Below are 26,917 nucleotides of genomic sequence, written 5' to 3'. Positions count from 1 at the left end.
GATCTAGTTTGCAAGCAAACCAGGCAACAATCACGCATACATGCCAAAGTATATACATAATTACCTATATACAACATACAAAAGGTATGATAGTAATACCAACACTGCAACGGCAGAAGGAGAATATTCCAGACCAGGCACCAAATCGAACGTTCTTCCTAAGGGTGGGAAGGGTGGGAGTAATAACAGCGAGATGAACACTCCACATGGAACGTTATGGTAAGGACATAACTTCTTTATGTGAGAGTGTTCAATCTCGCCTTTGTTCTTACACATGGGTAGCGTCCCTAGCTCCATGATCCTGAGGAACTCAAGGGAGAACGTTCTTGAGCACAGTGGAACCAAAGGTTGCCCTATCCCTAGAAACCCTGTCCACTTTGTAATGAGAAATAAATGTATGTGGTTTAGCCCAAGTAGCAGCCGACAAATGATGTCTAAAGGTAGACGAGCTGCATGAGCCAAAGATGTAGAAATTGATCTGGTAGAATGTCCTCTGGGTTTTGCTGATAATGTTTGATCAGAATTTTCATAAACATAAATGATACAATCAGTTAGCCACTTAGAAAGTGTTCGTTTGTAACTGCAAGACCCTTTCTGCTGTCAGCAAAAGCTATAAATACCTGATCAGATTTCCTGTGATCTTTTGTTCTATCCAAATAAAATCTGAGTTGTCTATGGACGTCCAGTTTGTGCAACATATACTCTAATTTATTAGAGTGGTCTTTAAAGAAGGTGGGTAATTCAATGGACTGGTTAATATTACCAGTAGAACAAACTTTGGGAAGAAAGGATGGATTAGTGCGTAGGGATACTCTGTCGAATGAAAAATTAAATAGGGATGTTTGACCGAAAGAGCCTGCAGCTCAGACACCCGTCTAGCCGATGTAATAGCCACTAGGAATAATGTTTTCCATGACAAAAATTTCAAAGAGCAACTTGAAGCTGGTTCAAAGGGTGGTAGCATCAATTTAGAGAGCAGTAAATTTAAATTCCACGGTGATGTCGGGCTTCTGACTGGTGGTCTGATATGAAAAGAACCTTTTAAAAAGGCTTTACAGAGTCTGTGAGCCATAATAGGCGCACCACATTCTTCTATATGATAGCTAGAAATGGCAGCTAACTGTACTCTCAAGGTAGCCGGAGAAGCTCCTTCCTGAAATAATTCGGTTAGAAATTCTAAGACCTTATTCAACGGAGCTGTAACAGGGTCCAACTGATGTGACTCCGCCCAAAAGACAAAACGTTTCCATTTACTAGTATAAGTCTTTATGGTAGAAACTTTATGAGAAGCTACCAATATATCCTGAACCGCCCGAAGTAAGGGAATTGACCTGGCTAAAGTGGAAGCGGAGCAGCCAAGCTGCCAGATGGAGAGATTCCAGGGATGGGTGAGGAACTCCTGACGAGTGAGTCAGTAGATCTGGCTCTGGGTCCAGCATCCAAGGTCCCCGAACGCGGTGCTGCAAGAGAAAAGGAAACCAAATTTGACGAGGCCAGAACGGAGCAATGAGAATTATAGTCCTCTGAAGGTTGTTTGCTTTCTGCAGAAACTTTGCAATCAGGGGAAATGGAGGAAAGGCATAAAGGAGACCCGGGCGCCAATCGTGCACCAGCGTCCCTTGGGACTTCCCTGGAGGGGTAATAGGGCAAAGTAGCTCCTGCATTTGGCGTTCATTGGAGACGCAAACAGATCGCAGGTAGGCTGGCCCCATTTGCGAAAAATCTGTTCCGCAACTGACTGTTTGAGGGACCACTCGTGAGGCAATAATATTGCCCTGCTCAGCCTGTCGGCTATGACGTTGGATGACCCCGGGATGTGCGTTGCGATCAGAAAGCGACCGTGGACTCTGCCCATTGCCAAATTCTCATGGCCTCTCTGCATAGTTGGTAGGACCTGGTTCCCCTTGCTTGTTTATGTACCAGACTACGGACATGTTGTCTGTCTGAACTGCAATGGTCCCTGGAGGAAGAAGGGGAGCAAAGTGTTGCAACGCCAAAAACACTGCCCTCAACTCCAGAACATTGATGTGCAGATTGTACTCTAGATTGGTCCATTCGCCTTGGACTGTCTGTCCCTGAAAGATGCCCCCCCACCCTATCAGGGAAGCGTCCGTGGTTATCACAAGCTGACGGTGTGGGTAGCACAAATGGTCTTCCGCCGGATAGGTTGCAAGTCTGTAACCACCACATTAGGTGCGATTTGCATGTTTTCGTTATCAGAATTTCGTGAGTCAGTGGAAGATGTTGGAATGACCATTGTGCAAATAGAAGCCATTGTAGCACTCTCATGTGCAGTCTTCCCAGTGGTATTGCTATGAGAGAAGCTGCCATGAGACCCAAAACTTTCAGAACAATTTTGCTGGGGATTTTCTGGACGACAGCAGAAGGGAAATGTTGAACTGAAGTGCTAATATTCTTTCTGTCGGAAGTTTTAGAATTAACTGACGCGTATCCAATTCCGCTCCTATAAATAAGATATGCTGTGATGGCTGTAGCAAAGATTTTTCAAATTTACTGAAATGCCAAGGTGTGTACAAAGTTGTAGGGAGTAATCCCTGGCTTGAATCAGTTGACGCCTGGTGGTGGCAGACAGGAGCCAGTCGTCCAGATACGGAAACACCTGGAATCCTAGGCGCTCAGATGAGACGCTACCACTGCCATGCATTTGGTGAAGACCCTGGGGCTGTGGTCAGTCCAAAGGGCAGGGCTCGAAACTGATAGTGACTGGCTCCCAGCCGAAGCGCAAATGATCTCTGGACGCCCTGGCCATCTTGATGTGGTAGTATGCGTCCTTCAGATCTATTGAGCACATCCAGTCGCCCTTCCGTAAGAATGGAAGGATCGATTGAAGCGTGACCATTCGAACTTTTCCTTCTTGACAAAGGTGTTGAGATGACTTAGGTCCAGAATTGGCCTCCAGTCCCTGTTTTCTTTGGAACTAAAAGAACCTTGAGTAAGTTCGAATCCTATTTGGTCCGCTGGGACTGGTTGGATGACTCTTTTTCTTAACTGCTTTGATAATTATGTAACTGCTGTTGCTCGAACATGAGGTGGTACATCTGGGAGTTTTGTCTTTCGAATGGGGGTGGATAGAAAGGGGAATTTGTAACCTCTGGTAAGAATGCATTTTACCCAATTGTGTGAAGATACATTTTGCCAGGCCTGAGGGTATAAAGCTAAGCGACCGCCGTCTGCCTCCAGAGCAGGACAGTCGGGCCTCCTCTCAGGAGTGCTGAAAAGGTTTGCCAGGGAGGTTATCCCTGTCACCTTGGTTTGCGGACCCCTCTGCCGCCCGGGCGGCGTCTTCCACCTCTGCCCCCTCTGCCTCTAGAGGGGCATCACCCTGTGTGTCTGGAAAGATCTTTGGGGTTTTGAACCACATTTTCCCACCACGTTGCCCTTTGGGGTACGGTCTGGAAGGGTGGAAAACGGACTCCGACAGCAGACAGAGTCTTTCCCTCCTGTTCACACCGGTAAGGGTCTCCTTTACTTTAGGGCCAAAAGTGTGGCTCCATCAAATGGGGCGTTAGTAAAGGAAGACTTGAAGGCTTCCGCAAAGCGAACATAAGCGCATCCAGGATTGCCTACGAAGAGCAATCGCTGAAGCCGCTGCCCTACTCGATCCTTCGGCTGCATAGGATATCAGCCTCATGGACGAGTTCACAATAGACGTAAGGGTGTTGAGCTGCGCTGTAACTTTTTCCGAGACAGCAGCATCTGTTGCACCCTGGAGGGTATCTCCCAACTCTTTGACTAGATCCCTCTGTAAACGAGTAAAATGGGTCAAATAGTTCAGGGAACGCATAGAAAGCCGCTGAACTGAAAATGCGCTTCCCATATCTGTCCATGGTCCTAGAATCTTTGTTAGGCGGATGGACAGATGAGGAAGACTCCGACATCTCCTTTTTCGTGGCTGCTGCCACCACCATGGCGTCTACTGGAACTCCTTTGGTAAGGTAAGCTTTGTCCTGTGGTGCCGTGATGTACTTATTTGGCTTCCTAGGGACAGGTTCCACTGTGTCAGGGGTCTCCCACGCCCTTCGAGCAATTAATTCCATTAACTCATCAAAGGGCGGAGTGACCCAGGAGGAGGAAGGACGGGCACCAAATGCCTTCAGCAAAACTGACTCATCCTCAGAAGGGGGGAGGGCTTGCCAGTCACCTCTCTGCTTAAGGATCTCCAAGATGTCAGCAAAGAGACATCCTCTGAAGGTGACTTAGGGGACCCTTCTGACTCATCTAAGTCAGTATCAGATGTTAAGGATTCTTGTGGAGAATCCAAGTGTCTCCTCTTACACAGTCTTTTCCTAGGAACTTCTTCGGGGAGCATCCAAGAAGCCTCCGAGGAAGAGGGGCACCCTCCAGGGGTGGCTGAGACACTGGTGCCCGACGCTTGGGCGTGGCCGTGGGTGCAGAGGAGGATAACGGTCCTTGCGGGGAGGAGAAGCTGTACCTGCTGATGTGGTTGTCTGGGTAGACAACACCTTCCTCATGAGGTCGAAGGCCCCGGGTCCCGAGTCGAGGTATCTCCCGGTTCGAAGAAATGGGCAGAATACCGAAACAGGAACCGAAGGCACCGACCCGAGGACGGAACCGAATCGATCCATGCCGAGGCTCCGAGAGGGAGAGTCGGAACGAAACATCGGTCCGACTCGGTCCCGGAACCAAGGACAGACCTCGGGCCCGAGACTCCGGTACCGGATCGGATGGAGTCGAGGTAAACGGTACCGACCGAGAAAAGGACGGTTCAGGCACCGAGGGCTCCACAATCATCAGGTCAGCTTCTTCCGGCTCAAGACAGAACAGGTCTCGGAGGAGGAACAGATGGAGATAGTGGCAGGCCTTCAAGTCTCGACATCAACTGAGAGGAGACGAAATAAGTTTGGACAAGGCCGTATGCTCCATAAGCTTCTGCACCACACGGTCCACGCCGGTGTCGGAAAGGGCTCTAGAAGAACGAGTCGAAGGGATCGAAGACAGAGCCGACCTCAACAGAGTCGGTGGGGAGCTCCGTCACCGGTTCCAAGACTCGAGGCTCGAAACTGCCAATAGCTGAACACTCGGCCCAAGTCTGTGGAACCGGTGATCTAACTACACTCGAAGAGCTCGGAGCCGATGACTTTGGCTCCGACGTCTTCGACCCTTCAAGACTTGGATGCCTGGTCTGAAGCATCCAAAGCCTCCTGGAAAGAGGGTTTCAGCAATCCTCTATCCATCAGTTTCCTGCGCCTATCTGTCATGACCCTCCCACTAAAAGAGTGACAAATAGAGCAATCCTCTTGTAAGTGGAGAGGGCCAAGACAGTAGACACAGGAACTGTGGTTGTCTGTGACCGACATTTTTGGCCACACTGACAACGTTTAAAACCAGATTTCATCTTTTCAGACATATTAACAATGAACACAGTCAAGTCCAGTAAAGAGTCCAATCCAGTAAAAAGTCAAATCCGGGTAAAAGTCTGTTAGATAAAGCTAAAACAAGACTAACAAGTTTCTAGTCAACTAAGTCGAATCCAAGTCTAATCCAGTAATAAAGTGCCAAAAGGCAAGATTACAAAAATTTTAGTCACAAGTCAAGAAGGGGTAGGCCCGAAAAACTCTACTCGAAAGTTAACAAGTTAACTTGTTCAAAGTATAGAGAATTCCTGCACTCACACACCTACTCTTTAACTAAGTAACTAATTTTAAAGAACTTTTCTGAAAACAGTACAGAATAGATAAAATATCTTATCTGAACAGCCCCGAGCTAGTCTCCAGCGATGCGTACTGCAGCAGCGGCAAACTAGATCTGAGGTAAAGGCAGAGGGGGATTGTGGGTATTAGATGTCCTCGAGCTTCTTCTCGATGCAGAGCTTGCAGTCGGCCGGCACGGAGCCGAGGATCGGCTCCGAACCCATGTGTAAGAACAAAGGCGAGATTGAACACTCTCACATCAGGCTGAAGATCTGGAAGCTGACTGGAGAGTAAGCACAGGAGTTTGAGGAATTATACAGGACTCTAGCACCTCAGGAAGAAGAGGAAATAGCGAGGCTGAAGAAGAATAGCAGTGCCCCAAAACAAAGTGTGAGGGCTACAGAACAGATATGTGGCTGAGCCAGGTATGAAAATAAGGTACACAAGGAAAGCTGGTGGTGGAATGCAGAAGTCCAGGAAATCATAAAAAGAAGGAAGGAGTGCATGAATCGCGGCAGACAGAGAGGTTGGACCAAGCTAAGAAGGAATGATGGTTGGCTAAAAAAGAGGCTAAGAGAGCAGTTGCAATATCAAACAACAAGGCATCAGAAGCACTTTTCCAGCTTCTGGAAAGCCACTCAGCAGTGGGCATAAATACGCTCTATCAGGTTTGCAAGGCAAAGCCAGAGAGATAAAGATGATGGTTATTAAACACCCTTCATAAGGGATGCCAGCAACAACCTGCTCATCAGTCCACAGGACATCAAAGGCAGATAGCAGGAGCAATTTCAGCAGTTTCTGAATGAAGTAAACCCTACAGATGCTGTACTGTCTACGAAACAGCCTGCAATGAAAGAAGAAGTGGGGACCACCCCAAAAGAATACGAACAGCAATAAAGAAAATTAAGTCATGGAAAGCAACAGGGTCACATAAGGTCACAGTAGATATGATCAAAGTGATTGGTGAGATATGGGAGAAATGGCTCGAGGGTACTCATAGCAGTATGGACAGAAAGACATATCCCAGATGACTGCAGAATAAGCATATTAGTGCTGGTGTTCAAGATCAAAGGAGACATTCACAGCTGTATGGTATTGAACTCCTATTGGGGTGACTCAAATGAATACAAAGAGTAGTAGAAAGTAAGATGGGAAATTAGCAGTTTGGATTCAGATAAGGATGCAGCACAACTGACCCAATGTTTGCAGTAAGCCAGATACTTGAGAAGAAGCTAGAAAAGAGGAAAGAGTCCAACTGGGTATTCCTAAACTTGCAGAAAGCATATGACAAGGGCCCAAGAAAAGCTGACTTGGGCAGTCCTGCGGTGATTCAAAGTCACAGAAACACTGGTAGAGTTAGTGCAAGCTATGTACAAGGACTCAATGACTCAAGTACAAACAGCTTTCCGTCTCACAGACAGGTTCCCAGTGGAGTGGGTGTACATCAGGGTTCAACTCTGAGCCCACTGCTGTTCATACTGGTGATGAACTACATTAGCAAACAGGTCGAAGAGTTCAGATCAAGAAAGCTGTTATATGCAGACAATGTGGCCTTGCAGGCAGACTGAGCAGGAACTTCTGCAAAAAGCAGGGAATGAATGCAAAACTAAAGGCACATGGGATGAAAATCAGTACAGATAAGACAGTTGTAATGGCAGCAAATGGGGGAAATCAGAAGATGAAAATCTGAGACAGAAGGGAAAATAGTGAAACAGTTAAACAGCTTCAAGTATCTGGGAGAGGTGATCGAGGAGAAGAGGAAGTATGAATGGGGAGATCAAGGCTAGAATCGGAGGGGCTGCAGTCAACTAGTACAGAGTATCAGGGGAAGTGTATGACAGAAGAATGCCAAAGAATTTGAAAAGTAAGGTGTACAAAACAGTGGTGCGACCAGTTCTACTGTATAGTACAGAAACATGGACAGTAAAGGCAAAGCAGATGAGGAAGCTACAGGTGATGGAGATAAAGTGTCTGGGGTGAGTGGTAAGATTGACACTGTGGGGACAGATGAAGAAATGAGGACATAACAGTGGAAGCCAAAGTAACTCCAATTGCAGAAAACGTCAAAGAGAACAGATTACAGTGGTTCATGCACATGTGCAGGAAAGCAGAACACAATCTGGTGAAGAAGATTTAGGACAGGCAGGAAGAAGGCAAGAGGGAACAATGGCATCCAGCAAAGTGGTGGATGGACTGGGTGAGAAAAAACCTGAAACAATCAAGCATGAGTGTTGAAGAAGGTAGGAGACTGGCACTAAATAGGGAGACAGTGACATGACACCCCAACACAATACAGAAAATGGGAAAAAGGGGTTGATGATGATGCATGCACATCTCTAGCAACACACTGTATGAAGCTATTTGCATCCACCTCTGTAAGTCATTGAGTTTCTGTGCTGTTTTTAGGGGACTACCTTGTGCTCCGAGTAGCTGTACAATGAAAATGGAAGCAGTGTTGTACTTTGTGGTGTTTTCCTGTAGATGTCTGCAACTACTTGCACCAAAGTGTAATGGGATTGTCTTGATATTCTATACAGCTGCTTCTGAAATGCCTTAGCAATGCTTTTTGTGCACTACTACTCATCTGCACACATTCCATTCTCCACAGACAGACCCTGTAAGTGGTAACACAGGCCAGGTCCAGGCCTAGTGCACTCTTTCTAACAGATGTGAATGGACTATTTCTGGGTACTTTCTTAAGTACTAGCTCTATTTGGGACCTACATTTACTTCTATGAGTATCACCTTAAGAATTTTTTGGTAAAAGACAGTACTTCCAATAAAGTGACACCTAGTGGAAGCAGCAATATCAAACAACACTGCAGATGTAACAAAATAAATGGAGATGATATGATGGACACCTTTTACTGTACCATCAGCTCTGTAAATATAAACCTTTGATTTTTAATTTATACCTTTCTCCTTGATATTCTTCAAGAGATTGCTCTGTAAATGGATCCAAAGGGAACAAATGATGGTACGACCTTGCAAGGTGTGGGGCTGACACCAAAGTGAGGCCTAAAATGAGCACAATAAATAATTAACACTCCATACATAGCCTAAATCATCTGAAAAAAATCAGATTATGCTCTACACATTTATAAAGATGTAGTAAGTATGTAAGCTTAAGCATACACATTTCATGTTATTAAGTGTTGTATGCAACAAGCAGTACAAACCAATATCCAGCACCATGCTCTACATGCATTTCCAAGTAAAGAACCTGTTTAACACTAAAACACTATTTTCTCTGTAGTATCAGTAGCAAAGCACTGGCTTTTCAGGTCTGTAGGCAGACATCACTTTGCAATGATGCTTCTGGGATTAATACTTTGGCATAAACTGACATGTACATTAATTTTTCCTCTGCTGTTAACACTAAATTTATCCTGTCTGATTTACTTTAACTGAGATCCTTGCTGCTCACATAACTGTTCAGCAAATTCTAGAACTTTATTCCTCAAACTGCTTTTTTTTGTTTTATTTTTTATTGATTTTTTAATAACAATCATTTTAACAACAAATTATGATAAAACTATGTACAAATTTTACAAAAGCCTCAAGCAGTGCATAAGGAAAAAAAAAAGAAGGAAAATAAAGGGAACAACAAGTTATATAAACTGTAAAGTAGGGTACAATATTCATTCATACTTTCAATATGACTAATTAGATGAAGACATATCTGAATTCAATGACTGAGTAAGAGACAGAACTTTTGTCCAAGGGTTGTTAGTCCATTTTCTTGGTATATTCTTGATTCTTTAATTTTTATTTCCATTGACGCTACTTCAACCAAAAGAGTCATGAAGTCTTGTAAGGTTGGAATGAATGATGACTTCCATCTTCTTGTAATACACTTTTTGGCGACTGCTAGAATTGTCCAAAGGAGATATTTATTTTTGTTATTCAATACAATAGATTAATTTACATTCAGAAGAATTAAAGATGGCTTGGAGAAAATTTTCAATATCATTCCAAAAGGTCTTAATGCGAGAACAATCATAAAAGATGTGAGACCAATCTACCTTACATTCTAGAGAGCATCTCCAACATATCACCTGTTCAGAGGAGTTAAATTTACCAATTTTATTAGGAGTGCAAAAACCTCTATGTAAAAATTTCCAGGAAAAAATCTTCCATATTTGTAAATTAGAGGTTAATTTAAGAGAGTGTAAAAATTTTGATTTATTAATAGGAGATAAGGACAATGTACAATCTCTAGTATCAAAATCCCAAAATTTCTGATTAGGAGTAGCTTTATAAGTAATAACAATTTTATAAATTTTTGAGATTAAGTTTTTCCAATTAAATTCACCATGCAGTGTTTCATGCATAAGAATTATAAATTTGGGTGATGAGCTATAGGGCAAACTCTGTACTGTTCTGCACAAATCTTGAGTGAATGGAAGTAGACCATTGAAAACTAGCCAGTCTGATGATGGTAGATCATACTCTTTGATCAAATTTTGTGCATCTAGTGCAACTAGGTTCTTTGTGCAATGGTATCAGCATGTACATTTTTCCCCAGCAGCTGAGTGTATCCAAGCTAATATTATCGAAAATGTTTTTTGTAGTTTTAAAGAGGAATAGAAGCTGGATCCATAGTTTAATGTCAATACTGTTATTTACAAAACTTCTAAAGGTCTTATAGATATGATTTAAATAATCGAGATTTTAATAGTATTATAACTGCGGTGGTGGTGCTGCGGTAGCGCTGTCGCCTCACAGTAAGACGTTGTCCCGTTCGATTCTCAGCTAGAGCGTCTTCTGTCTGCAGACATGTGTGAATGGGTGCACCTTCGTTGAAGGTTGTGTGTCAGGGCTTGCAACTCGGCACGTAAAAATCTACTGCCAATCATTAGCGGACCGGAGTTCCGCTGTGGCGACTCCTAACCGCGAAAAGCTGAAAGACGCAACAAGTAAATTTAATAGTACTATACTGCATATTGATACAGAATACATACCAAAGTTTGTTAATTAATTTGGTTAATTGTAATTTTTTTATTAGTTTATTTTCATTCAAGATAATACTTGTATGTAACGATTTCCAAGCTGAAGAATATTTGAGGTCTATCCAATTTAATATTGTTTTGAGGTTAGAGGCTTTAGTGTAGGATTCTAAATCTGGGAAATTTATTCCTGCAAGTTCCCATGGTCTAATATGATTAGTTAGAGCTATCCTATGCTTTTTAGGGTACCACAAAAATTTTAATAGAGTTTTGTTAATTTCTTTTAAAATATTTTTACTGGGTAATATAGAGATAGAAAGAGCTATGTATTTTTTTGGCAATAAGATCATTTTAATTAATTGTAATTTATCTTCACATTTTAGATGTAATTTGTTCCATTTCTCTGTGAAACTGTTTAATGTGTTTATAATGTTTTTATAGTTTGTGTTTAAAGTTAGGTCAATATTTTCACATAGGTCAATCCGTAGGTACTTCAATGAGGAAACCTGCTTCCCAATTATTTCATTAGTAGTCAAATTAGTATTATCAATAAGATTTTTTTTATTTAGAAGCATATGGTTAGATTTAGAACTACTGATTTTTAGGCCAGAAATATAGTAAATGTTTTGACTAGTAAATCTAATTCCTGTAAGGATTCTTCAGAGTTTATTAAAGTAAGTAAGATATTGTCTGCAAATAACATTATTTTGGAATTAAAATTATTATTTATATTTAGTCCTATAATTTTAGGATCAGATTGAATTGACAAAGAATTGGGTTCTATTGCTAAAGCGAATAAAATCGGAGACATTGGGCATCCCTGTTTGGTACCTTTAGTAATTTTGATAGGTACTGACATAAATGGACCTAATTTTACATATGCTAAATTGTTATAATAAACATTTTTTATAAAAGTAATAAACTGAGTAGGAAATTTGCATGATTCAAGAATTTTAAAAAGATATTTCCAGTTTAATGAATCAAAGGCCTTCTCAATATCAAGAGTGATTATAGGAGCCTCTTGATTATCCATATTTAAGATATCTATGGTAGTTATAATTCTTTGAATATTATCTTCAGTATGTCTATTATAAATAAATCCTGTTTGATCTTCTGAGATGAGATGGGTTAATAATTTCATAAATCTGTTAACTAGAATAGACATTAATAATTTATAGTCATTATTAATAAGAGAAATTGGCCTATATGATTTACACATATGAGAATCTTTATTTTCTTTTAGTATGGGAGTAATTAATGAGTATTTCCACTAGGGTGGAATTATACCTTGTAAATAAGATTCATTCAGGGCTTTGTATAAAAGTGATATAGCGGAGTATGGTAAAAGCTTATATATTTCATTAATAATACCATCTATGCCCGGTGATTTATTGTTTTTGCTTTCTTTAATTTTTTCATTAATTAGAGAGATTTGTTTCTGAATCTCATTAATCAAACTCTCTGGTAGACTTTTAAATTCTGGGAAGTCTAGACTGTGGTCTGTGAATTCATGTTGAGAGTCATTGTTTTTGTATTGTTTCAAAAAGTGATACTTAAAGGCATCTAAGATTTCACTAATATCAGAAACTTTTTTTATTATTTCTCCCTCCATGCAGCACATTTACAGTATTGTTTTCAATGGAGTTTCTTTTCACTCTCTGCGTTAGACTACGCATATATTTTGGAGATACAGAGAAAGAATTTAGTTTTCATTTTTCTAGGGCCAAGTTGGTTTTATGAGTTAAAATGTCATTATATTTCTTGTTTAATGATTCAAGTTCCTTTTTCTTGTGTGAAGTGATTTTAGTATTATCTTTATTAATTAATACAATTTGTTTTTGTATATTAGATAGCTCAGACTCCCATTCCTTTCACTGGTTAGATTTGTATCTAAGAAAAATTCTATCTCTGTATCAAGCCAAGGTTTGAACTGTTTCAATTTAGTAATATAAGCTGGTATTCTTTTAGTGAGAGCCAGTTTTTTTAAATCTGTCTGAAGATTAAAAATAAGTGCATTGTGATCAGACATAGGGCACGGGACTATTGTAAAGTGTGATATTTTTGTTTTTAGGTCTTGGGATATAAATATTTTATCAGTTCTGGTTTGAGTCCTGTATCTAAAATCACAGTGGGAAAATTCTAATGAATTATCATTTCTGAGATAAAATAAATCATATAGCTGTAAGTTATCTGCCCATTTTTTGAGAGTTTTCCCTATAGGAGTAATATGAAAAGGTCTCTTGTTAGTAGTTTCTGAGTCATTTAGTAAACAGTTGAAATCACCCCCTAAAATCAGGCTACCCTTAGAATTGTTAGTGATGAGTTCTAAGTGTTCTTTTTATTGTTGTTACCCCAATTCCCGGGAACCAATGGGCATTGACCAGTGTCCAAATTCTGTTTCTAAATTTTATTACTGTTATTGTCAGAAGTCCTTCTTTATCTTCATAATTATATAAGATTTGAGGGGAGATATCGCTTTTCTTCCATAATGTTAGAACACCTCTGTTTTTTTTAGTGTATGAGGAGTTGGATAATTTAGGTATCCTTTTGGGTTCCAGCTAAAGCTATCATTTATTCTGAAATGGGTTTCTTGTAAAAATATTACTTGTGCTTTATTTAATTTCAAGTATTTTAATAGACTGATTCTTTTCCCTGGACTAAACCATTAATGTTTAAGGAAAGAAAAGTCAAGGTCATCTTTTTTGTTTAAAGGTTTAGAGTGTTAGTAAAATGTGATAGCAAACAATCATGATATTTAAAACTTGCGTACCCTTTTTGGAAAGATGATATTTTGATGACAAGGTGTTGATTCCCAATATAAAATATAATTTAATAATTGTCTAAGGCCTAAAAAAGAAAAAAACATTTAAAACTAAACTTTTGATAAACAGTAAATCCATTAACTGACATGGAATGTAGAACATTCCTAATCTGACAGAATAAAAATATCCAGTCAGATTAACCATCACTTCCAAAATCTTGAAACAAGTTTGCCTAACGTGAGGCTCCAGAGCATGTGTTATATGAAAGTCTATATATTAATTGGTATGAGAGAACAGTACATTACTATAATATACAATTTGATTATAAACAGTGCAACTAAATTTCACTAATAAATATTTGTTCAGTTGAAGTATATATATATGTATATATATATATATATATATATATATATATATATCTTCACTTCTATATGAATAATTATAGAATCAGAGAAATAATATTTTGATAATGATCATGTATAAGTAGAATTATTTATTAAAGGGCTCAAAGAGCATCTGATTATGTAAATAATTCCAGTAATTTAAAGATGGATAAACAATAACAGTGTTAACCAGAATGAATCATTAAATTAGTAGATCAGCACTTAAGTATTTATAGTAGAAGATATTATACGTAATTAATTACTAAAGCATTTCCCCTACTATGAGGTATTAGATGATTGATACCCCCCTATATAGTAATTTCCCATATTTCCCTGCTGCTACCAGCTAGTAACAGTATTACAATAGCATAATCATGAGCAAGGACATATGGAATTAAATTGTACATTTACAAATGGTGATGGTTATAGGAGGAGATACTGCTCAAGCAATTCCTATCTATCTCAAACTCAATAAGTTTATATAACCATGGAAAGACTCCAACATTAATAAACATCAATTTGCTTTCTAACAAATTATGTATAGGTATATATACGGTTATGCACAGAGAAATCTGTACTTCCATAAAGTTTAAATATCACATCTTCTATTGCAGCAAGTTTCACTATGGTCTAGAATTTATATATATATATTATATATATATATATATATATATATATATATATATATATATATATACACATACATATACACATACATATATATATATATATATATATATATATATATATATATATATATATATATATATATATATATATATATATATATATATATATATATATACATATATATATATATGTATATATATATATATATATATATATATATATATATATATATATATATATATATATATATATATATATACACCTTTCCCCTTTATTTATTCCCTCCTATTTCCCTTCAACTTCCTTTTTAGCATTTGTTATATATTTCTAAAGTATTAAGTTGAACATTTGAGCCCTGCACAATGAATCTCCATTACTACATATTTGATCTTCAGTCTTTTACCCAAGTCAGACCGAGTGATCTAATTGGTTACAATATTACTGTGTCTATGTATAAACTTTTATTCTTAACATCGTAGTTACTGTCTTTTATATGGACGCATATATATATATATATATATATATATATATATATATATATATATATATATATATATATTCATTCATATGTACCCCTACACACACAAACACACACGTCTACATATCATCACACACTTATATATTGATTTTGCATTCAATGTAATTTTTTTTTTGTCAATAACAAAGACAGGCAGTGTATTTGAAAAAAGTTTTGGAATGGTATTAAAGTAAAACTCGCCATATTAATGTGTTGTTCAATTATTTATTGCTGTATTAACAGTCAAGCTCTTATAACATGTCTCAGGTACTGCTGAGTATATTAGAGTCTATTATTACGAACTTTGTTGTGTGTAAATAATAAGTCAGACTTATTTTCATTTAACTCCAGCTTCAATAAATGTTCAAAGAGTTCTAGAAACCACTCATCTAGCTAAATATCTATCCACCAGTCTTTTTCACCACTATTGTGTATGAGAACAAGGTGTCATTCCGACACTGGTAATCTTCTATAACTCTAATATTTTGAAATTAGCTTAACTAATTTATATTCCAAACTGCAGGGTGGCAATTATTTGTAACAGCACTAAGGATAGTAAAATAGAAAAACTATTAACTTAGGTATGTGTGCCACTTGAGCCAGTCTTTATAACAGCTATATTGTACATCTCCCCAATAACAACACTATAAGATACAGCAAAGCCGCACCAGATGGAGCAGACATCCCAAATCAAATCTGAAAGAACCTGAGCCCAAATATGAAATGATGGTACTAGGAAGTGGTTTTATACACTCCCTATGGCGGTACTTACTATTTAACTCACTGGGTAAACTTTAACAGGAACAGTTTAGATGTATTAAGAGCCAACTGTAACTGGGTATTTATGTTATATTCTAATAATTTGCCACCAGTTAATTTCTTCAATTAGGAAACATGTAAAAGCTAGCAATACAGTGTGCTATAGTATTTCCTTACAGATGTCATGCTACTCAAAAAGAATATCACTTTACTAGAAATCTACTTGAGTGGATGAAACCTTTCTAGAAAATTCATAAAGGTAATTACGAAGTATTTGCTTATTTCTAAGCTATATTTGCCATTAGTGATCAGTGTTTATAAGCTGTGACAATTGTAATCAAAAGAAAGTTCTTTTTCTCTTTCCTTCCTATTTATAGAATACTTTTGTTTAATTGTATGCAGATACTTGTGTATAAAACAGCATAGTGATGTGTTTAACTATTAGGATCATGTTATGGAAAGTCAATTATTTATTTTTTGACCTGTTAACTTGCCAAAACACTCGATGGGATTCGAAATGCAATGATGATGTCATGGTAATTTACATAATCCCACCTTGTTTGCTATAGAGATCAGCTACTAGTGGATTTTATTTTTATTTAGACAAACTGGTACTTCTACTAATTATTAATATTTAATCAAATGTCTTGTGTACTTTATATTCCAGACAACTTTCAAGCTGCTGAAGCAACAACACAGGCAGAGGCGATCTCCGTTACACGTCAGCTTCACTCACATAGCTGACCATGGAGTTCTAATACAGTGCCCAAACAAATTTCTTAATGCTATATGAAGTTCAGTTTACAGACAACCACGAGAGCACTTGGATGTAGAGAAAAAAACTACTCTTCAATTCAAAGTAGCGCTCGAGGTTACTGTTTCACAAAAGAAACAAATGACAATTTAGAATGTTAAAACGCTAAGTTAGAAACAAGATCAGGGAAAATAAATTATGTCATGTATAAATCATATACTGACAGAATGCTTGAAAAAATAAGTGTTCTTTACAATATATACATAAAATCAACTTCTATTATCTATTTGAGGTTTCTGACTAAACAGACAGTAAATGAATCCTTCTCCTTTGTTTTCTCATTTCCCTCCCTCTTTCCCCTCTCCCTCCCCTAATTAAAAAAAAAAGGAAAAGGAGAAAAGGAAGAGACAATTCAAGAAAGAAATAAACATATGTGTGCAGGATCCAACTAACTATACATCCTAGGTAACACTAGCAGTTGTATCTAATAAGAATATAGTAATAATAATTTTAGATTGCAAGTTTCACTGGCTAAATAAATGAAGAGTTATACAAGACAAGTAAAGTAATGATACATACTTCATTAGGTTTTGATAAACATTTTATGATTTAGCTTGATCTTTGAGAGAATTAGGAATTCCAGTATTTTTAACTCCAGTTTTCATTTTCTTCTTTCTTACATCCATCCAGTTATCTTTCTTGGGTGATCTTTTAAGGGTTGTAGATGCTGACCAGTCCATGCCTTCTGTGATTGTAATGATGTTGTTTTGGATAAAGGAAACAGGTTCTTCGACACTGTTGAAAGATCTCATCTTGTTTCGATGTCTTAATTTTATTTTGCTTTAATAGTCTTACCAATGGCCAACAGCTTTTCCTCATTTCCAGGACTTTTGTGGAGTAATCATTATCTAACCTTATTTGGTTTCCTTTGAAAGAAAGGGACTTTTCTTCCAAGCTGTTTTCAGTATTAGCTCTTTATCTAAGACAGATAGGAACTTCACAACTATGGATCTTGGAGAAGCATTAGGGAAGGCGGGATAGGTTTCCCTATGGCTCTATGTGCTCTCTCGATACCATATGACAAACCTTCTTTTAAATCCAAAAATTCAGACAGCCAGGAATTTAGGAAGGAAATAGTATCTTCTCCTTCTGTTTTTTCAGGGAGACCAAAGATTCTAATATTTGTTCTCCTCTCTCTGTTTTCGACATCGTCTACTTTATTTATCAGCCAAGTGTTTTGTTGCAGAATGGTCTCTCAGTGGAATTCATCTTCCTTAAGTCTTTTATCTATATCATTCAGTGAAGTCTCAATGTTCAGAATTTTGGATTGTTGCTGCTGGAGGATTTCCTTTAGAACATAAGTTTGTTGTTGACAGTTCATCTTTAAAGTTTCAAGGTTGTCAGTAAATCTGTCCATTTTTAAAGATAATTCCTGGAGAGCAGTAGATATAGACTGGATTTCTTTCCTTAGTGTGGAATCAGCGTGTGAAGATTTTGAGTTGCTCATCTCTGCCCAGTTGTATAATCATTAATTTTGACAGGAATTTTTTTAAGAAAAACCTCCAAAGTTGAAAATCTAGTAGATTATAGGTTCTCAAACAGATTGTATAACTTTTAAGGAGCTGATAACAGAATTTTAAATAATCATTTTCCTGTTCTTGGTAGCTGATGTGGAGCTCAAGAAAAAAGTGGTTACCAGTTGGCCATTTAGGCTCCGCCCCCTCAAACTGCTTTTGATTGTTATGTATTTGGTTAGTAGATCCTACTGCCTGGTACTCTTCTGCTACAGTAGTTTTGTCTTCTCAGTCCGTAGACACTTTCAAGCAGTCTCCTTTCTCCTAATGTTATGTTATGATTCAGTTGAGTTCCTAAACACTCATTCATTCAAACAGAGTTCACTCTACGTGGTTTTAAATGCTGATGTTTGCTTAACTCTCTGTCAGCAGGACTCAAGGGTATAGAATATTGATGCTTTTTGCTATCAGAGCCAAAAGATATATTATTAGAAATCAAAATGGGTGGATGATGGCAAGGGATCACAATGAGAAGTCAAACTAAGTCAGGGGATTGCCTATTTTTGCTTAACATCCCACTGATATTTGGATCATCCATACATGATGCAGCCAGAAAGAACAGCTGTGATAGCATACTCAACGTAACTGTACAAGCTTGAATACAGAGATCCCTGCTGCAGTAGAATTCTCATCTATGAAAATAGCCACAGGTAGACAAACAAATCTTTAAAAATGTCCACTGTGTGGATGACTTCCTTTTCCAGGATGCCATACTGACATATTGTTAAAAAAGTGAACAGCCCATGCAAGCTTCAGTTCTTTTTTGCTGAATATTTTACTGAAGTGTACCTGTTTAGGGGAACCTTTTGCCCCTGTCTTCAATTTGTAAAGACCTTGAGGATTTGCAATGTGATTCAAAATACCCATATTATTTTGCCTTGGGAGAGATCCAGGATTTTGCATTTCCAGCTCTGACCAACACATTAATCTAAACAGCACAAGGTGATAGTCAAATCGTTCCATTCCCCCTCCCTCTTTAGTAATTATAATCATCTCCATGCGGGTCACAGCCCTTGCAATTTTGCTACATGTCATTTTACATATCCCCCTGCAGATTATCCATAAAAGTGCCCCTCTGTCCTAGAGGAAGGATGGTGGGAGCATAGACAGCAGCAGTGATCCATACATTCGCAATTCTATTGTTATGGTAAGTATACTCACATAACTAGTGAATTTACTGTTGGGATCACTGTTGTAGTTGGACTCTTAGCCACTGGAACACTGTTAAAGTAGCACAAAGATCATATGTTCAAAAACAGTTACCAGGCATACAGTCCAGGAGACCACTGATGAGCCTGGCCCAGTCTCTCAACTACTGCAGAGCACTGCCTTGTTAAGTGACAGGCACAGAGTTGCACAATAAGCAAACAGAGGCTGATAGAATCAAACCCTCTGACTAAAGGAGATAGCTTGTTAACAGCTCATAGCCTTAATCATACGCTCTAACTGCCAGACAGTTATTTCACCCAACAGAAGGGGACACACAGCATGTCTTGTAGGACTGCAGTTGGAAACTTTGCCTGACCCTGGGCTATATTCCTAGCTTGCAATGTCTGGAAAGATGTGCACTGTGTCCAAGTAGCTGCTTCACACACATGTTGAGCACTGACATTCTTATACATGGCTGTTGCAGTGGCAACTGCCCTAATGGGGTGGGCTCTGACTTGCCCCACTCAGTGTTTTACCACTACTTAACTTACAAAGTAGGAAAGGATGCATTTTCAACTACTTGAATATGGTATGTTTGGAGACTGCCCTGGACTATTTACCTAGTATATATGGTACAAAATAGCTAGTTGGACTGGCTCCTTTACTTCTTAACAAATAGAAGCCAAATGTAGACATGCAGCAAAGAAGTATACACATGGGTTTGTTCAGTGGATTAAGGCAAACAACTTTTGAATGTACGGCCTGGTTCAATACCAACTTTGACGCATCTTTACATGTAAAGGAGACATTTATGCTGAGATTATGTCTACCGTTAACTCATTAACACCTATATGATGTGGAATGTCACACCTTTAGCAGCCTACACACATCCTTGCATTTCAGAGCATTTTCTGAAAGATAATCATAAAAAGTATATGATAAACAAAAGTAAATATTTTGTGAAGAATAAAAACTATTAAAAATAGCAATACTATAAGAAAGAAGTGTTCTTTGCTGTGATAACGGTCAGTGTATTAATGGTTTTCCATAAATACTACAATACATTAACAACTCACACAAACCCAGAATTACATTTTTTTTGCTAAACTTTCATTAACAAATTGTCATATCTTAGAAAATGTACAACCTCAATGTATATAGTTAGGACACTTTGATTAACCAGATATGAGCTTTCACAAGACAGCAAGGAATTATTCTCTGAGTACATGTTTATTTAGTTATTTACAGAAACATGAAAATGTAAGTTTAATTGTATAATTAACAATATAAATAACACTGAATATCTCTCAAGATTTGCAACTTAAAGTGCAAATATTAAAGACAGTTTTCTTCAACATATACAGTTTACCTGATACCATGCATGCAGCAATCTGTAAGTCACTTGTTTTTTTGAAATATTAAATGCATATGGAAATAGTGCTTATTTTCATAATTGCTAACAACTAGCAGATAGCTTGACCCATCCTTGCATTCTGAATTACAGTGTGATGCAAATGGACACTGACAATGAATTTTCATGTCTCTCACCATGGTATTTCACATCACACAGCATGTAGGTCTCTCAGTTATGAAAATACAAACAAATATGAAAATATGAATTAAAAATGGCAAACGGTGATTCATTTCTCTTGTGCAGGACATCCTAGATTAATAATCTTAGTGTCATTTTGTTAATAAATCATTGTCCTTTGTAATATTGCCTACTCATAACTGGTAAGTTACTCAGTTGAAGCCAGATTCAAAAAAGATCTGGATGACATAAGGAGCTATGGGTGTTAACTAGAAGTATACAAAAAAGATATGATTTGTTAAGCATGAAGGCCTGGTGCTCTGAAATAATTTTAGATAAGTTAGAGGCAATCAGCAAAAAGTCTTTTGTGACAAAAAAAATAATAGGTAAGGTAGCACTAGGCGCAAAGGAGAGAACTGTTAATATTTCCAGCACAAAATTCAAATCCAGTGGGAGGGGTCTGTTTTATGCTAGTCTTAGATGCAGTACTTTTCTTATAATTAGTTTTAGTGTACTGTGGATGACTGTAGGAAGAGCAAGCTGCAATAGCAGACATCTGTACTTCAAAGAATACATAAAACAGGCCATCTTGGAAAAGGTCTCCTCAATACTGCAAAACTTTGAGTTCTAATGTTTTCAGTTGTACTTTGCCTAGTACTGTGCACACTAGAAGGAGACTTCTTTCTAATCTGAAATGTAAAATCTTTCATGTGCTGGGCTTTTTGGCTTCCCTCAAGATACAGAATACCTCCCCTGAAAGAAATGTACCTGAAGAGAATCAAATGTGAGTTTATCCAGGCTACCATTCTCAGGTTAGTCACACCTGGGTGCACCAACAACCCACTTTCCTAAATTCTAAGGATAAGAGAAATGAGAGGCTAAGGTGGATCATCCCTGCTTAGCTACATCAGACTATCAGCATAGCTTGACCCATCCTTGCATTCAAAAGGACCAATAAAATTAGATGGAAAGCATACAGGAAACTTTCATCCATGGAATGGAGAAGCGGCTGACTGAAAATGCTGTCTTGCAGGGGTATGTGGTATATAACTTTATATGCCTGATGACCAAGTTCTAAGGGAAGAAGTGTCCAGTACTAGGTGACCATGTCGCAGTATTACAGTGAGACTCCTGGTAATGTTTACATTCATGACTGCTTGCCCTGATCCTGTTCTTAGTGTCTATCACTAAGGTCAGGGAGGTATAAAAGAACCACTTATGTTGCTACCTCTCATGCTCTCATGGCTAGTTCTTGCAATTAATAAGAATAACTCCTTACTTACTTAAGTATTACATCATTGTTGTGTTGTCAATGACTACATGTAGAGTATCTAGGTGCCAGTTTTTACTGAAGACCTTGAGTATCAGCAGGAGATATTTTATGTTGAAGTGCCTCCCTTAACATGGAAGAATTTCATACCCTCGACATTTTGAGGTTGGCATGGAAGAGTTTTATACCCACTACACCCCAAGTTTTGAGTATGTACTACCAAGCCAGGTCTGAGACATCTACAGTGAGGGTCTAGGAGCTGTTGGATCCAAAGATATACATGTTTTCATTAGCACAGGCAGGAGTCATGTGCTATATCCTGACCAGTCGATGGTAATGTTACTTCCACAGATTTTGCAATATCTTTATCATATATAGTCTATCTAGGGCAGTGGTGCACAACCTTTTTGTGGGGAGGCCCACTACACGAATTCCTAATCCATCTGAGGGCTACCTCAAAACATAGTAAGTCGTTAGGAGTTAACAATATGTACCGGTGACTGGCATTTTCACTTAAGACAGCAGTCATAAAATTGCCTATTTTCTACATCAACTTTGCATTTAACTTTATTCTGGCTTGCAGCCATGACTTACTACAAACTCTTGCAGAAAGTTACAACTGTTTACAGACTACAAGTTATAAACAACAAAGAATAGTTACTTCCGCAGCTAAAATTAGAGGTGTGTGCAACTGCAGTCAATTAGGTAAATAAGCACGTATTGGAAAGACATGCATTTTTTCACTTTTTTAAAAAAAATTTTGGTTACACTCTGGGGGCCGGATGGTCCTGCGTTGAGGGCCGGACGTTGTGCACCACTGATTTAGGGGTACCATGAGCATGGAAGTTGATATGTAGCCTAAAATCTTCAAAATGCTTCAGATGAAACTGTAGAGATCTTGGTTAGATTTGCAAGGAATTTTCACATTTGCATATCCTTTTTCTGAGGAAGGAACAGCTAGCACTACTGGTTATTCCAAGGGTAACATGAAAGATCTTTGATGTCCACTATTGAAGCACCGTCTCTGATAGATTTGGACAAAACCCAAGTAGGTCTCAGAGTAATATGCAACTGTTTACCTTCAACTCCCCGTGGGGAAGTCTGGAGCAGGCAGTCAATGCATGTGGGGAACACATGGATTCCCTGGGTCCTAGGACAGGCCAGTCACTTGTAAATATCCGGGATGTGTTGGAAAGATCAAAAAGCAAATAACTGAAGTGAAAATGCTCATGGCCTGCCTTATCCCTCACAGCTGTCGGCTGTTTCTTGATAATGATCTACAAATAACAATTCATGTCATCCAAGGTGACTCATAGTGCTTTTTGTAAGATTAGAAGATTAAAGGCCTGAAGTGACAAGCAGTTTGATCATGGTCAAGGTAAGGAATTTGTTGTGTCTTGACAAATCCAGAAACAGTCTCTACAGAGCATCCTTTTTTAGAACTATGAGTAGAACATCTCCATTGCTCTTCTTGAGATCTTCTTTATCACTTTGCATGTTAGTAACTGGATAAACACAGAATTTGCAAACTCACTGAGGAAAGGCTTTGAAAGTATAGTTGTGCCACATTTACCAAAATTGTAGATGTTTGAGTAAATCAGTGTTGCAGTACTGGATTTTGGGTGTTCCTGCTATGCAGAAGCCCACAACCAGCCTTATTTCCACAGCCTTTTCATCACCCCTAGCTGATGGATGTTCAAAGTCTGATATCTGAATGACAGGGTATAAGAGGGAGTCTTTTGGTCTTTCTAGGTACTGAACAGCATTCTGATGCCTGAAGACAGCACAACTCTTCCAGATGTCAAAGTTTTAGTCAGGGATAGAGGAAGGTTCCAACCATGTGAAAGTAGTAGAAGTAAGGGATGATGATGGATAAGAACTACCTAACTGATGATCTCCTCCCTGGGTATGGGTGAGAGGCCTGCACATAGAAGGGGCTGTGGGAGCTTGTCCTGCAACACTGATCTACTCAAACATCTACAATTAAGGTAAGTGTGGCACGACTGTACTATGTTCTTCATAGTCAGTGTTGAAGTACTGATTCATGGGAGGACTCCCAAAGCTACACATTTGAGGGCAGGCTGTCTGCTGGTCCCCAAGAAAGTAGGATTTGTAGGATAGCAGTGGCAAAACCTGCACTAACCCTGGAGGCAGTGGCAAAATGGTAATGTTTAGTGAAGGTGAAGGTGTGGACAAATGCCCATGCAGCAGCTTCCAGGATACCCTGTGTAGGGGCCCCTTTAAGAAAAGCAGTGGTGGCTACACTGTGTCGGGTGGAGTGGGCAGTGATATGGGTCGGTACTGGCTTACCATGATGGACATAGCAGGGGGTGATGCAGTTGACTATCCACTTTGAGAGAGACTGTTTGGAGACAGGTCTGCCTTCTTTCCCTTCTGCAAAGGCCACTAGCAGTTGCTCAATTCTATTAGTGAACTTAGTCTTGTTCAGGTAATACCTGGTCTGTTGTACAACCAGGGCATACAGGATTAAGGACATAATTTCTCCTGGGGGCCTAGTTTCAGTTGGCAGTGAGACTAATGAGGGGGGAGCGACTAATACAACCAGAGTTGCTGATGCATATACCTTAATACTGGAATAAGAAAGCCTATGTAGAAACAATCCTGAATGCTATTCTAACACTTGGTTTATGTCCAAAAGAGGAGCACTAATGCCTTTGTTCTTGCACCAAAGAGAAAAACTTTTCCATTTGGATAAGTATGACTTTCTGGTACTAGGTTTTCTTACCTCTCTCAGGATTGACAGCACTTCTGTAGAGTAGTTTGCATTATTTAGAGTCAGAAACCAATCCTCCATGCTGTTACCTTTGCGTGTGCTCAGGTGAGGATGAATAACAGGCTCCTGTGGCTGTGTGAGTAGATTTATCACTTGTTGAGAATATATCTCCTCTTACTGAGGGTCAAGAAGGAGAACCAATGTTGCCTTAGCCAGAAGGAGATTATAAGTAGTAGCCTTGCATGACCTCACCTTTATCAGTACCCTAAGAATCAGGGGAAATGGTGGAAAGGCATAAAGAAAGAGGCCTGCTTATTTAAAGGAGAAGGGGTCTGCTCTCCATGTCCCTGTTTGTTGGGTTCTGCAGCAGAATTTTTGTAGTTGTCTGTTCTGATGAGAAGCAAAAAGGTTAATACTGAGGTGTCCCCACTGATAGGTGAGGTCCAGGAAAATATCCTTTTTTTAGCATCCATTTGTTGGTGTTCAGAAGGTTCCTGCTCAAAAACTCTACTAAAGTGTTGCTCTGGTGCTGGATGCAGGATGCCATCATTGTGAGTTGCAGCTGTTGTGCAAAGAGCTAAATCTTTATTGCTAGATTGCACAGTGGGTAAGAATGAGTTTCCCTATGCTTGTTTATGTACCACATAACTGCGGGATTTTCTGTCTAGATTTGCAATGCTTCTGGAGATAGGTTGTGTTGAAAGGCTTTCATCACTAGAAACACTGCCAGCAATTCCTTCTGGTTTATGTGAAGTTTTATTTGCTCTGGGTCCAGATACCTTGCACCTTCATGGGTCCTAAGTGTGCTCCCCAGGATACCTCTGAACTGTCTACAGTGATGGTCTTGTCTGTCTCAGGTAGAGAGACATCTGTGTCTGGATTCAGCTTGATGGTGTCTTTCCAACAAAGAAGCTCCCTTTACAAGCAGAGTAAAAGAGGCACCAGAGTTTCCAAAAATTGAGAAAGTTGTTCCCAAGTGTTTTTCAGGAAATACAGGAGTTTCCTCATGGTAGTTTTGCCAGGGGAATCACTAATATGCATGATGCCAAGTAACACAAGACCCTTATATACTAATTTGCAGTGACTTCTACTTTGGCAGTAAGCTGAGAAGATAGTTTGTTAGAAAGTATACCTTGTTCTACTGTAAAAAGGCATTTTGTTATATAGAATACATCAGGGCTCCCAGAAAAAATAATTCTTGTTTGGGACTGAAGTTGGGACTTGCAGAAGTTGGGAGTGAGCCCTACCCTCTGAAAGCAGTGTATGGTAGCTTGTAAGGCTGTTTGAAGTTCCAGGATGAATTTTCACTTGATGAGACAACCATATGGGTAGGGGTAAATGTGCACTCCTAGCATTCTGCACTAGGCTATGATTGAAGCTGGACTTTTGGTGAAAACTTTGGGTACGGTGAATAAACCAACTGGTAAAGCACAGAAATGGTAGTGCAAACCTGCTCATACAAAACAAAGGTATCTCCTGTGTTTCTTTGTAAAAGGAAGGACAGGCACTGTTCACATCTACTATAACCATGTTGGCTTCTGGAAAGATCATGGGTAGCAGTTTTTGAAGAGTCAGCATTTTGAATTTGGGAACTTGTTTAACTTTGAGAGGTCTAAGACTGGTCTTCAAGTGCCTTCCTTTCTTGGGACTAGAAAATTCCTGGACTAGAACCCTGTTGTTTCCTCACCAGCAAAGACTCGTTAAATGGATCTTTGATGCAAGAGGTTTTGCACGATGAGGGGAATAGAGAGCCTTTTGGAAGCTCTGGCATCCCTAAAGGGGGGGGGGGGTTGCTCTGAAATGAATGAAGTAACCCTTTTCTATGATGTTTAGTACTCGTTGGTCTGAGGTGGTATGTTTCCTCTTCTGTAGAAATTAAGAAAGTCTTCCTGCTAGAGAGGTGGGAAGGGGATAGCTGAGGTAGAGAGGGGGAAGGAGCTGTGCCTAGTCACAGCTGATTTCTGGGGGCAGGGGTAGAATTTTTGAATCCCCCAAGTGTCAGGCATTACTCAGGATGGCATCTTCTAGATTTTCTAGGTCTTTTTCATCGGGAGGGCCTCCTCTTATTTTGCTTAGGAGGCTGAGGTCAAGGCTTAGAAGGATAATTCCTATTGCATCTCAGGGTGGGAGGCAAATAAAATTCCTTCACATTTTTTGTTTCCCTTTATTGTCCAATTTCTCAAAAGCCTTCTCTGCAGGGGGTCAAAAAGGAATTCTTTATCCTCTGGGACAT

At 39.0% G+C, this 26,917-nt stretch overlaps 1 protein-coding gene across 2 annotated transcripts in view; it reads right to left on the bottom strand.

The window, feature by feature from the left end:
* The window catches only part of GTF2H2C (GTF2H2 family member C), a 736,228-nt gene that overhangs the window by 86,178 nt on the left and 623,133 nt on the right, over positions 1 to 26,917 (bottom strand). For both annotated transcript variants that reach the window (XM_044063887.1, XM_044063889.1), the window contains one exon: positions 8,588 to 8,690. In XM_044063887.1, the coding sequence (XP_043919822.1) occupies positions 8,588 to 8,690 (103 nt within the window). The remainder of the gene's footprint in view (positions 1 to 8,587; positions 8,691 to 26,917) is intronic.

Source organism: Protopterus annectens, chromosome 2.part2, assembly GCF_019279795.1.
Source record: "Protopterus annectens isolate FY-2018-M chromosome 2.part2, PAN1.0, whole genome shotgun sequence".
In the NCBI taxonomy this organism is placed as follows: domain Eukaryota; kingdom Metazoa; phylum Chordata; order Ceratodontiformes; family Protopteridae; genus Protopterus; species Protopterus annectens.
The sequence above is the reverse complement of the archived record's forward strand: the minus strand, read 5'-3'. Positions and strand labels throughout refer to the sequence as shown.